Source organism: Zootoca vivipara, chromosome 16 (assembly GCF_963506605.1).
Source record: "Zootoca vivipara chromosome 16, rZooViv1.1, whole genome shotgun sequence".
Taxonomy (NCBI): Eukaryota; Metazoa; Chordata; class Lepidosauria; order Squamata; family Lacertidae; genus Zootoca; species Zootoca vivipara.
This window is the reverse complement of record NC_083291.1, coordinates 20,678,577-20,691,951: the sequence shown is the minus strand read 5'-3', so window position 1 is coordinate 20,691,951 and position 13,375 is coordinate 20,678,577. Positions and strand designations below refer to the sequence as shown.

Below are 13,375 nucleotides of genomic sequence, written 5' to 3'. Positions count from 1 at the left end.
CTTTGAAGGCTAGCTGTGCTTCACTTCACATATTGTTTTGAAAAGTGCAGATTTGATCATTACACCTTCAAATGTGAACTGAACAGACTTTTTCTCCTATCCCTGGCACACAGTCCTACACACAGAGACTCCATTGAGCATGGGAGAGTCATGCCTCCATGCCCATCCCTTTCCATCATATCCATACTCTCCCCATCCTGCAAAACAGCTGTTTGAGTATTACTCTCTCCACATCCCTTCCTCCCAGCTGTTTGGTGGGCTGAGAGAAGCATGATTTCCATGGGGAGGAAACGGCACTGGTGTGACTCCAATCACAATTGTGCTTCCCCTCAGGCAGAGAATTTAACTGGTGGTGGGCACCCAGTTGGGCTATGGGCTGCTCACATGTGCGCTAAGCCATGTTTTAGTGTGACATGTAAACACTGTCTCTCTCTCTCTCTCTCTCTCTGTCTGTGTGTGTGTCTGTGTGTGTGTGTAATGCTCTTCTGGAGAAAATTATACATCATTGTCCTGGGACTCTTCCTTTTCCGTGACGTGCCATCTGGGCGCATGGGAAGCAGCTGTTTGGTTGTGCTCTGTAAATTGGCATCTTAATAGTGCACAGCATTTGTGAAGCATTTCTAGCTGCTGACTCTAGAAAAATGTTTTCCTTTGCGTTCCTGTTCTTCCAGTCATTTCTCCTTCTCCTCAATCATGTTCCCGTTATGAAAAAGAAAAAAAAGAAAACGTATGCAGCAGTTAAGAAAAAAAAAGATGAAAGCTTGATCTTTTTGCCTGAAGCAACGTTTGCAAAACTGGCTTTGTTTTTGGCAAGAGGGAAATTAACCCCATCTTAAAAGTGTGGGATATTGAAGAGCCTTGTCTTACCTTGCAAAGTTAAAACCGTTTTTCTGCCTGTAAATCACCCTGAGATTCTGAACTCCGATGCATATTCTGAATCCCCTTGAGCAAAATCAATGACAGCTTCTGACAGCACAATTAATGTATTTACCGCTGATATTTTTGAATTCTGGGGACTTCAGAATATTGGTCCCATTGGTGATTTTCAGGAATGGCTAGATTTGGTTTCCTTTCACCCTAAAACATTGCATGTAGCAAAAACTAAAATGCAACAAAAATGCAACATCATATGGTGATGAAGGAAAATCTGCCCCACAAAATCTAAGTCCTAGGCTGTGCAATCTTATAGGCACTAACCTCATCTGATCACAATCAGCGGGACTTACTTCTTGAGGAAATTGGTAGAAATTCAGCTTGAACCTTGTTCCCAGAAACTGGAAGAATGAATCCAGAAGTAAGGATTATGGACTTACCTTGGAAGGCACAACTATTAGAGGTAGGGTTGCCAGACTCAATAATAGAGGACAGGACTTCTGTGCCTTTAATTGCCCTGCTCTCTTCTGAGTCTGGAAACCTTAAAGAGAAAACCAGCAGACCCTTTGTTTAATTTCCAAGCCAAAGGGTCTGCTGGTTTCTCTTTAAGGTTTCCAGACTCAAAAGAGAGCAGGGCAATTAAAGGCACAGAAGTCCTGTCCTCTATTGAGTCTGGCAACCCTAATTAGAGGGAGAATTTATTGCACATTAGAGATAAAAACCATGCATTGCATAATCTTTCCCTGCATCTTACTTATTTTAGGACTTGGTGATGTTCAATCCTACCTGTGCACAGCATATGCAAATGTGAACAGATTACAGGTGTGGTGTTGGATACTTATTGACAGAAAGGAATGGGATGCTCTCCCAGTGCAGGACAGGGTTTCCCAAACATGGGTCTCCAGCTGTTGTTGCACTATAGTTCTGATCATCCTTGACCACTGATCCTGTTAGCTAGGGATGATGAGAGTTGTAGTCCAACAACACCTGGCGTTTGGGAAACCCTGGTGTGGGTTTCAACAGTGTCCCTACAAACGGAAGGACATACGCACAAGCAAGCATACAGGTAGAGACTTCTGGTGATTAGTTAAAGCTGTGTTTGCCTTATGGGCTACATTGCTGAGGAATACAGTGCACAGCCCTGTATGGAATGCTTAGATATATAAAGTATCCTGGTTTGGAAGACATGAGTCAGCTTTCAGGTTACATAAATTACCTATGTGAGCTTGCTGGGAACAAACAATAAACTCAGAGGAGTAAAGGTAAAGGTAAAGGGACCCCTGACCATTAGGTCCAGTCGTGACCGACTCTGGGGTTGCGCGCTCATCTCGCATTATTGGCCGAGGGAGCCGGCGTACAGCTTCCAGGTCATGTGGCCAGCATGACAAAGCCACTTCTGGCGAACCAGAGCAGCACATGGAAACGCCGTTTACTTTCCCGCTGTAGCGGTTCCTATTTATCTACTTGCATTTTGACGTGCTTTCGAACTGCTAGGTTGGCAGGAGCTGGGACCGAGCAACGGGAGCTCACCCCGTCACAGGGATTCGAACCGCCAACCTTCTGATCAGCAAGCCCTAGGCTCAGTGGTTTAACCACAGCGCCACCTGGGTCCCTAAACTCAGAGGAGACTAACTTTCAAATAATGAGGAGATGTGTTCTTCAGCAAATAGCCTGAACAATACATTCTGCTGATGGGTATCTTTACATTTTAATAGGACGATGAAGTGAAAGAGTTTCAAAACTACTTAAATAGCTGAAAAACTAGTTTTACGGCAATTGCCTAGCTTCACATTGCTTCTCTCCAAATGCACCCTAGCTCAGTACTTGACCTGAGGAAAGAAAGCTCTTTTTTTTTTAAAAAAAAAAAACGTCATCACAATGAGCTTCGCAAGAACAGCCAGGAGAGTCTCTCTTTATCAAACTGTATCCTCTATTAAAGCAAACTTTGGTTATGCAGACAATAGGATATTGTGTGTTTGACAGAAACTCCAGCTTCGGCCTTTTCCGACAGAGAAAACTAACTAGGAACTTCGGACTTCAAGTCATACGCGGGCCAGCCATGTCAGGAGACCATGTAGACATTTTAATACCAAATATAATAGGGATTTATGGTGAAGGACTGGAAACCCCAGGTGTACACTCCGCACAGATGATAATATTTATTAAGTAATATTAAGATAAATATTAAGGCATCCCTTATTGTCTACGTGCATTTCTTCAGCAGCATTTCTGTCCTTCCTTGTTTGCCTCCCTTCGACAAGGCTTCCATTTTTGGAAGGAAGTCTCCTTCCCTGTAATAGCTTCCTTGACTACTTTATGTATTAACTGTGACCTACCAGTTAAACACTGACAGGCTGGAGGTTCAGTTGGGCTCCCTGTGACCAATCCATTGGCAAGGTGAATTTTGTTTGCTTGGTAGGCTGGGAAACAGAAGGGTGGTTGTTGACCTGCTTAGGTTTAATAGCTTAATCCCCTTTTCTCCCTCTTTTTTTAAATCTTTAGCCTGCACCGCCGGCACCTTCAAAGCATCAGTGGGAGATGCGCCATGCAGCTCTTGCCCTGCCCACAGCTATTCTTCTACACCAGGCTCCAGTGAATGTGCTTGCCTGACCCGATACTACCGTTCGTCTTCAGACACCCCCGACACCCCCTGTACCAGTAAGTACCTGGGAGCGAGTGGGTTTCCTTTAAACCTTCTTTCCATTGGCCTCTGCTTCCTGCAATCCTCCCTTTAGCTCCCTCTCTCCCGCCCCCAAATTTGGTCTGTTCTGGCTTTATTCCCCTTAGCTCCTCTGTGCCCCTTTCCCACCTGTCTACGGCCTCAAGTCCTTCCTTGCTCCTGTCCAATTCTATTCAGGGCTATATTTCAATGGACATCCTTTGGGACTCACTCCTTCACAGACATGGGAAACGTTTTTACAGAAGATGCAGTTGTGTGTGACCGAGAAGAGTAGCTGATTCCTTATCCGAAAGCTGCTGGGATTCCTCCCCCCCCCCAATGCTGTTGTTTATCTGCCTTCTTTTAGGGAGGTATCTGGCAATGTTTGAGACGCAGAATCACCCATGAAGGATTTTTCATTTTGAATGCCATGGTGCCTGTCTGTGGCAGGATGCATTGCAGCTGATACTCAGGCTATATTTGAAACAGCCTTTCCTTCTGAATAAGCAGAAGGATATGCTGCTTCTCTACATGGAGGTTTCACTTCATTTCATTATTGTGGCTACTGGAGGACCCTTCGGCCTGAACACTAGATGCAGCCCCTTGCTTAATTTCATCTGGCTCCAGGGCTATTTCTAGGAAGTCATCTCTCTCCATTGCCCCACCCGCTGACCCACCCAGGAAAGGCCACCAAGGTTGGGCGTCACTATTGGAAAATGCTCTTAGCATCCTTCATCAGTGTCACCCATGTTCCCCAGTGGGGCTGGGCTGATATCTGGTTTTCGACATCACAATATATCACTAGCTAAACAGCAGGGGCATGGGTGGCACTGTGGGTTAAACCAGGGGTTCCCAACAAAATTTTCTCGAGGACCCCTCATCGAGCCGCTATTGTGACAAGGACCCCCATTAATTAACTTACTTGCTTGAACATCAAATGCATTATCTTCCTCTTCATCGGTAGGCCTTTGTCGTTTTAACGAACTACTTTTTAACCAACGGTCCATTTTTAACTACGCGAACTGTAGCTTCCGCGAAAAACAACGCTCTGTTTATAAACACTACTGTTTTGCAAAGAGGCAGCGCGTGCCAGGGAGGAGGGAGAGGAATGGAGAAGACAGGGTACCTGCGCAGTAGGACACAAATGAAGCCGACGCGCGCAAAGCATCTTGGGGAGGTGAGCGTTTAGAATGCGCGCGCTGCCTCTTTGCAAAACAGTAGTGTTTGTAAAGCGCCACCTAACGGCATACAGCAGAACTACTGCCTCTATCTAATTCTAGTTTTCCGCTAGACTCTGCTCATGCAGGAAGCGGCCAAAACAAAAATTCTGTTATCATACGAATTAAATTTAATATATTTTTTATTCTAATAGCATCTTGCGGACCCCTCTGGCATAGCTCGCGGACCCCTGGGGGTCCCCCGGACCACCTGTTGGGAACCACTGGGTTAAACCACAGAGCCTAGGGCTTGCCGATCAGAAGGTCGGCGGTTCGAATCCCCGCGACGGGGTGAGCTCCCGTTGCTCGGTCTCTGCTCCTGCCCACCTAGCAGTTCGAAAGCACGTCAAGTGCAAGTAGATAAATAAGTACCACTCCGGCGGGAAGGTAAACGCCGTTTCCGTGCGCTACTCTGGTTCGCCAGAAGCGGCTTTGTCATGCTGGCCACATGACCTGGAAGCTGTACGCCGGCTCCCTCAGCCAATAAAGCGAGATGAGCTCCGCAACCCCAGAGTCATCCGCAACTGGACCTAACAGTCAGGGGTCCCTTTACCTTTACCTAAACATCACATTATCTCGATATATCACAATATATATATCTGTGGTGGCAGAGGGCCTCTCCGCAGTGGTGGAGGGCCTTAAAATGTAATGGAGTAGTAGATTTAATAAGAAATATTAAACAAACTTTTATATAAAATGTTTAATATATTTTCAACCACTTTAAGAGTGGTAGTTTAAGTGATTTACTAGTCAATTTGCATCTGCTTCCTCACTCCGAGGTCTAATTACAACCTGTGCATGCACAAGTCCCACAGAGTTCAACTAAACTTCTACTTTCCTGGGAGTAAGCCTCACTGAATTCAATAAGGCTTGTTTGTGAGTAGACATGCATTTGCTTGCACTGCTTACCGAAAAACACCCTCCCCATCATTCTCACATAGGACCCAACCTCCCATTTCAGCATAAGGCAGCAAGCTAAATCTTCTCCCCACCATTCCCCCCAAAAGCGTCCCCCCCCAAGCCCTCATCCTACCATTCTCTCCCTTTTTATCAAAGGGAAGGAGGGAGGGCAAGCAAGCGAAAAGATACTCCTTTAAATAAATTTGTTTAACCCCTTTTAATATGGAGGAAAGGTATTTCGGGTGAACCGACAACATAAAGACCACCAGAAAATAAAAATAAAAACTCTTCCCCCCCCTCTTTTTTCCCCCTGGTGGAGGTGAGTATGAGGGAAGAAAGAAGTGCTTCCTAGTTCTTTGTTGACTTTGCTTTGTTTACTTTGCCTCTTTGATTGTTAGCCGTGGGGGGTTCCCTCCTGGATTGTTAGCAGGCTCTGCGAAATTAGCTGAGCTCTAAGTGGAAAGATACTGGTGAAGCTGAAAGAGTTTGCTGGATTCTGTGAGGGCTTATTGTTATTTCTTATCGGTTAGGAGGGAGGAGGGAGAGAGCAAACAAGCTGGGGACAAGGTGCCTGCAAATTATCTGCAAATTATCTGCAAATTATCTGCAAAGTATTGGTTCAGCTGAGGTACCCCCTGGGAACTTGTCAAATCTCCACCTTTTGTTCATCCCGTATATTGCCTTGTTGAAACAGTTATCACGCTGTTATTTCAATACCGGTATCATAGCCCTATTCCTGCCTTTCCTGCTCTGGTGGAAATACAAGGTGTGTCTTCACCCATCTCTCTCTCTCTCTCTCTATAGCAGGCACCCCCAAACTTCAGCCCTCCAGATGTTTTGGACTACAATGCCCATCCTCCCCAACCACTGGTCCTCTTAGCTAGGGATCATGGGAGTTGTAGGCCAAAACATCTGGAGGGCCGCAGTTTGGGGGTGCCTGCTCTATAGGAATAGTTGTAGTATTTTTATCTGTCAGTGGATCTTAATACAGTGAAAAAATAATGATCACAGGGTGAGAGGCTGTGAGAAGAGAAGGAAGAGCCCAGGTGAGAACTGGGAGGACACACCTTCCTTTGTAGGGGATGAAAGTTCAGATATAGTGTTGAGGGGATATCTTGTAGCTTTTTTCCGTTCCTTGTTTTTTTAAGTTTCATTCTTTTATTTCCTGTAGATTACTTTGTTTCTTCTTTATTGTACTGTGAAAACTTCAATAACCCCCCTTTCTTTCTGTGGCTCAATGACCCATGATGGGGGGAGGTTCCCCATCCCTGTACAGTATTACCCCTTGATGAACCCTCCATGAGAGTTATTTGCTAAAACAGTAGCTGGTCTGAAATGGCCCATCGCTGCATTTATAGTTAGCTAAAGGGGAAATGCAGTTTTGAGGGGAAGGGGCTTATCATTAGCAGCAGAAGTTATCCAGGAAGCTGCTGGCCAGGGCCCACAATTTTTAGCACACCCCCCCCCACAATATTATTATTATTATTATTATTATTATTATTATTATTATTATTATTATTATCCTCACACATGGAGAGTCTGCTTTGGCTAGCTGCACCATAAAAGTTTGTCCTAAGCAATTACAGTGGAACCTCAGTTGTCGAATGTAATCCGTTCCGGAAGACTGTTCAACTTCTGAAATGTTCGACAACCAAGGCGCAATTGCCAGTTGGCAATATTCATTGAAAAAATGGAGAAACGCGCCTCAGAAGCCATTCAACTTCCAAGTTGTATTCGAAAACAGAAGCATTCACTTCCGGATTGTCGGCGTTCGAAAGCTGAAATGTTAAACTTCCAAAGCATTTGACAACCGAGGTTCTACTGTACAGTCATACCTCGGTTTAAGTACGCTTTGGTTTGAGTACTTTCAATTTAAGTACTCCGCGGACCCGTCTGGAACGGATTAATCCCACTTTCCATTACTTTCAATGGGAAAGTTCGCTTCAGGTTAAGTACGCTTCAGTTTAAGTACAGACTTCCGGAACCAATTGTGTTTGTAAACCGAGGTACCACTGTAGTATTAAGAAGTGTAAAGACTTCCCCCTTTCTTTCTTGAAGTGCATTATGAACCCTCTGAAACACTGCAGCTGCCCTTTTGCATTGTTTTAAGGAGAGAGTTTCTCCTCAGCTCTCAGGGTCTCACTCTCTGCGTTCCTCGCAGGCACCCCATCTGCCCCTCGCGACCTCAGTTACGAGATCATCGGATCCAACGTCCTCCTGACCTGGCGCCTCCCAAGGGACTTGGGTGGTCGAAAGGATGTTTTCTTCAACGTCATCTGCAAGGTGTGCCCGACAGGCTCCCCGGGGCCTTGTGTTCGTTGCGGGGACAGCGTCCAGTTCGAGCCACGCCAGGTGGGGCTGACAGAGAGCCGGGTGCAAGTCTCCAACCTCCTGACCCGCGTGCAGTACACCTTTGAGATCCAGGCAGTCAACCTTGTGACGGAGCTCAGCCCAGATGCTCCACAGTTCGCCGCCATCAATGTTAGCACCAGCCAGTCAGGTGAGGAATGCTTTTGGAGGAGCCACCTCTGTTTATCTTCCCGGTCTTGTTCGGCATTTCTGTTCAAGTAATGACTCAAACACCAAAGTGTATTGGGCCGGCTCTGCCCGGTATTTGCCCTTTAGAGTCTCACACCACCCTCAAGTATCACCATCATACTTAATATTCGTAAAGGGCTTTCCATGCATTATCTAGCTGTAATTCTTACAACGCCTCCATAAGACAAGTCAACGTTACCGTATTGGCCCAAATATAAGCCGCACCGGAATATTAGCCGCACCCTTAAAATTCATTTTTTTTGGGGGGGGGGGAGAAAAAGACAATATCCGGATATAAGCCGCTTCCTTAAAATTCCGCAGTCACTAACACCTGTTCCGTTTTACTGTATGTCTGTTTCAGTAGTGATATCGTAAAAGCCAATTTTTGTAAGGTCGTGAATTTAAGCCACATTTTAACTTTTCACTGTTGGAATTTGGGGGGGGGAAAGAGTGAAGCTTATATTCACGCCAATATGGTATTATCCCCCACACAATAGATGGGGAGGCTGAGGCTAAGTAAGAACAGGGTGGCTTGCCTAAGAGTATAAATTCATGGAAGAGGTAAGATTCAAACTGTGGGCTTTCAGATTCATAGCTCAGTCTCTTAGGCATTGTTGTTGTTGTTTAGTCGTTTAGTCCTGTCCGACTCTTTGTGACCCCATGGACCAGAGCACACCAGGCACTCCTGTCTTCTACTGCCTCCCACAGTTTGGTCAAAGTTATGTTGGTAGCTTCGAGAACACTGTCCAACCACCTCATCCTCTGCCATCCCCTTCTCCTAGTGCCCTCCATCTTTCCCATCAGGGTCTTTTCCAGGGAGTCTTCTCTTCTCATGAGGTGCCAAAGTATTGGCGCCTCAGCTTCAGGATCTGTCCTTCCAGTGAGCACTCAGGGCTGATTTCCTTCAGAATGGATAGGTTTGATCTTCTTGCAGTCCATGGGACTCTCAAGAGTCTCCTCCAGCACCATAATTCAAAAGCATCAATTCTTCGGCGATCAGCCTTCTTTATGGTCCAGCTCTCACTTCCATACATCACTACTGGGCAAACCATAGCTTTAACTATACGGACCTTTGTCGGCAAGGTGATGTCTCTGCTTTTTAAGATGCTGTCTAGGTTTGTCATCGCTTTTCTCCCAAGAAGCAGGTGTCTTTTAATTTTGTGGCTGCTTTCACCATCTGCAGTGATCATGGAACTCAAGAAAGTAAAATCTCTCACTGCCTCCATTTCTTCCCCTTCTATTTGCCAGGAGGTGATGAGACCAGTGGCCATGATCTTAGTTTTTTTGATGTTGAGCTTCAGACCATATTTTGCGCTCTCATCTTTCACCCTCATTAAAAGGTTCTTAGGCATTACACTACACCAACTCTCGTGGCAACTCTTTCTCTCATCTTCTTGCCGTTCTTGGTTTTTCTTACATCACTGTTTTTTTCTCCTCCACCCCACAAATCCAAGTGGACTTTGACTCCTTGTTGCAGAGATACCAAATATTGCAAATGCTTTGTACTGGCAGAGAAGAGATATCATAAGAGGCAGGAGTTAGGAATCATACACGCTTATCTTTGCTCATTGTTTCCAGGCAGAGGTGTGTTATTTAAAACTCCCTGTCCTAGGAGGGTTTCTTGGGGGGGGGGTTGCCCCAGTGCTTCCTCCAAGAAAACTCACTCCTTAATTCTGAATCAGAGCCAACAGCAATCTGCAGGAAACCCCAATTGCTGTTTGTTCCAGTTCAGCGTTGAAAAGTGGGTTTTTGAGGGGAAAGCAGAACAACAACAAGGTGCTCAGACGTGAAACTGGGAAAGTGCAGCCGTGTGCCTAGAAAGTACAGGGCAAGAAAGATTTGTGCTGACGAGCCCTTAAGTCTGGAGGGCCACAGGAGTTGGGTATGTCGACAGCCACATGGGTCAGAGGAGAAGGTGTTTCGCTGTGAGAAACAAGACCCCCTGTCAGGCTTTGGCAGGGGGGCCTCTGAGCATCAGGCCTGATGCAAAAATGAAGAGCAGTTTCTTGGATTCTGTGGCTGTCTCCAAGCAGCAAGCTTTTCCTACACCTCATATAATCTAAATCTAAAGCACATTGTAGGGAAATGTAGGGATGCCGCAAATCTCTGTGATCTCCCGTTTCCAGAGCAAAAATAAAATATACATTTTTGCTTTCGTGGATGAGTGTTATGAACATTTTTGTTGGAACCACAGCAGCAGCTGATATTAATGCACTCTGTTGCACAGAGAAATCAGTTGCACGTGTGGTGTAAGCAGAGATTCTGGTCTACGTGATACGGTTGTCTGTGTTTTTGCACGTCAGATATAATGCATGAGTGAGCCTTGAGGTGTAAGCCACCCCACACACTTTTAGTGACTCTTGTAAACAGTAAATTTGACTATTTATTGACAATTGTTACCAACACTTGACCATCACTATAAATAGAGTAGATTTGCTCCACACTCACTGTGCATATCATAGGCCCAAATTTCTTCTCCTTTTTTTTAAAAAAATGAAGTTTGATCTGTGTTAATACTACCGCTATATTAGATATAACCTTTCTATCCTGTTCATTGCAATTGTAATTCTGGGATAACAGTAAAATTATACTAGCAGCCTCATACACAGTGTTGCTCAGGAACTCCAAGAAACCAAAACAGCAATAAAAACAGCAGCAAACAGTGCAGTTTTAAAATAAGTAGTTAAAATCAGTGCAGTTTTGAAAGTTTCAGTCTGGTATCCAGTTGTATTCAAACACAGACAAAAGCCTCCTTGATCTCAGGAAACTTTATACAAAATTGGGTTACGATAGCAGCAAACAAGCAACTTTCCGAAATACACATAAAAGCAACATCACAAAACAAAGGGAGATAAATTACAGTCAATAGACATCCAATCTGACTCCAGCAAAGGCTCTGAACAAGGAACTAGGTCTTTTAGCTGGTGCTGGAAATTCAGTCATATCTCAGGGGAGGGAGTTCCAAAGCTGGGGTGCCACCACCAGGAAGGCTCTCCCCCACCAAACAAACCTCAGTTTAACAGGTGGCTACACCAAGCAAGCCAGTCTTCATACAGAAGATGAGCTATTTCTTCTCACGTTCTTTAGAGTTTTATATACCATTACCAGCATGAGGGAAAACAATAAATTCTCCGCATTTTGCTATTCGGTCATGAATATATCCATCAGTGGGCCTTTAAACCTTGCCAAGTATGTGAAATGGTGTTACTGGTCTGTGGCTACAGTATAAAGCAAGGACGGGCATTGTAATTCCATCTGCAGTTTTGAATGGGGACTGTAATGCCCCTTGAAGCCTATTTCGGATATGATTATACAGGTGAAACTCGGAAAATTAGAATATCGTCGAAAAGTGCATTTATTTCAGTAATGCAACTTATTATTTTTTATTTTTATTTTAATTTTTACAAATGCTTTCTTTTGTAAAGTCCACAGTAATAAAACAAATAGTTACAATAATGCAAAAATAAACATCGCTATTACATTTCATTAATTACATTCCATTTATAATTGACCCGCCTAACGACAAATAATTACAATTACAGCAAATAAAGACTTGACATATCTTGCTTTGCAAGTCATGCATCTATTTCATATACTGTATTGGTTTCACCTTTTAAATTGCATTACAACAACAACAACAACAACAACAACAACAACAACAACAACAACAAATTATTTATACCCTGCCCACTCTGGGCGGCTTCCAACAGAAAAATGAAATAAAATAATCTATTAAACATTAAAAGCCTCCCTAAACAGGGCTGCCTTCAGATGTCTTCTAAAAATCAGGTAGCTGTTTTTCTCTTTGACATCTGATGGGAGGGCGTTCCACAGGGCGGGCGCCACCACCGAGAAGGCCCTCTGCCTGGTTCCCCGCAACTTGGCTTTTCGCAATGAGGGAACCGCCAGAAGGCCCTCGGTACTGCACCTCAGTGTCTGAAATAAATGCACTTTTAAACGATATTCTAGCTTTTCGAATTTCACCTGTACAAGTAATCCATTACCGTGGTTGGGATCCATTTTACAACAAACAAACAAACAAACCCCCCAGAACAATCACACCCCTGCTGTAGCAGCTGACTGGCAAACATGCTGTGCCTGCATGTAGGAAGGTATAAATATCTTATGAAAACAACAGAACAGGTTTTGCACATTCCTAGGAAGAAAATACTGCAAGGAAGAAACATTATTAGAAGAGGATGTATCAGGTGTTCCCTTCCATCTCTTGCTCACCGCTGTTGTTTTGCCTAACCCTCTGCTACCTTTCAGTTCCTCTTCCCTTTCAACTTCCTCGTTTACCTTTTCTGTGTCACGCTTGCTCTCTTCCTTCTCCCAGCTGCCTTTTGTCTTGTCTCTTCCTTTCCGCGCACCTTTTCACTTCCCATCAGCTTCTGTCCTTGGCAGCCCATATTTCACGGCCTTTTAAAACGAACGTTGCAACGATGCACCAGCCTGTCTGTCTCCGAAGGGAAAGCATATGAGAGGTTGGCAAAAGGTAAAACTATGTGAATCGCTAGTCTGAACCGCAGAAACACAGGCAGTCTCTAGGTCTGCGCAGTGCCGGAAACCTTTATCTAAATGTCAGAGAGCCAAGTTGTTGCTGAATTTCAGTGGTGGCTGAAGCATTGGAAGCAGTAAAGCTGCATTTCAAGTGTCACCTGTATAGGCAAAAGAAATTCAGTTGGTGAGGTGGAGACTTTCTCATCAAGGTTTGGAGGCTGGCTCTCTAAAGATAAATATTGTGGGATACTTGTGGAATTCAAGGTTAGGTGGCAACCATTTTTAGGACATCCAGTTGATGCATAATCACCAACATGCAGGTCCTTTTGGACCTGGAAGAAGGCAGAACGGGGACATTCAACTGATGCGCATGGGGGCCGGGAACAGAACCCCTGCACGAAATGGTCTCCGACTGTATTTGCAAATTCTTGTATGAAATGACCAAATCTGCATTTTTTTAAGGAACGCAGGAAGCTGCCTTATATTATTCTGAGTTGGATCGTTCACCCATCTAGCCAGGGGTACCAACAAGATTTTCTGAGCCTGGTGCGCTGTACCTAAACTAAGTGCTTTCTGCTGCACTTACCAAAGAAGAAATAAATTTGCATACAATTTGCGAACAGTTTATGTCACACGCAAATTCGTATCCACTGTTGTAGGTGCGGGTGTGGCGCTCTCAAAAATAAAT

The 13,375-nt window shown here is 44.6% G+C and overlaps 1 protein-coding gene across 5 annotated transcripts in view; it reads left to right on the top strand.

Annotated features, from left to right (window-relative positions):
• The window catches only part of LOC118075359 (ephrin type-B receptor 5), a 155,198-nt gene that overhangs the window by 103,922 nt on the left and 37,901 nt on the right, over nt 1–13,375 (top strand). For all 5 annotated transcript variants that reach the window (XM_060268951.1, XM_035097271.2, XM_035097274.2 and 2 more), the window contains 2 exons: nt 3,376–3,531; nt 7,811–8,149. In XM_060268951.1, coding sequence (XP_060124934.1) covers nt 3,376–3,531; nt 7,811–8,149 — 495 coding nt within the window. The remainder of the gene's footprint in view (nt 1–3,375; nt 3,532–7,810; nt 8,150–13,375) is intronic.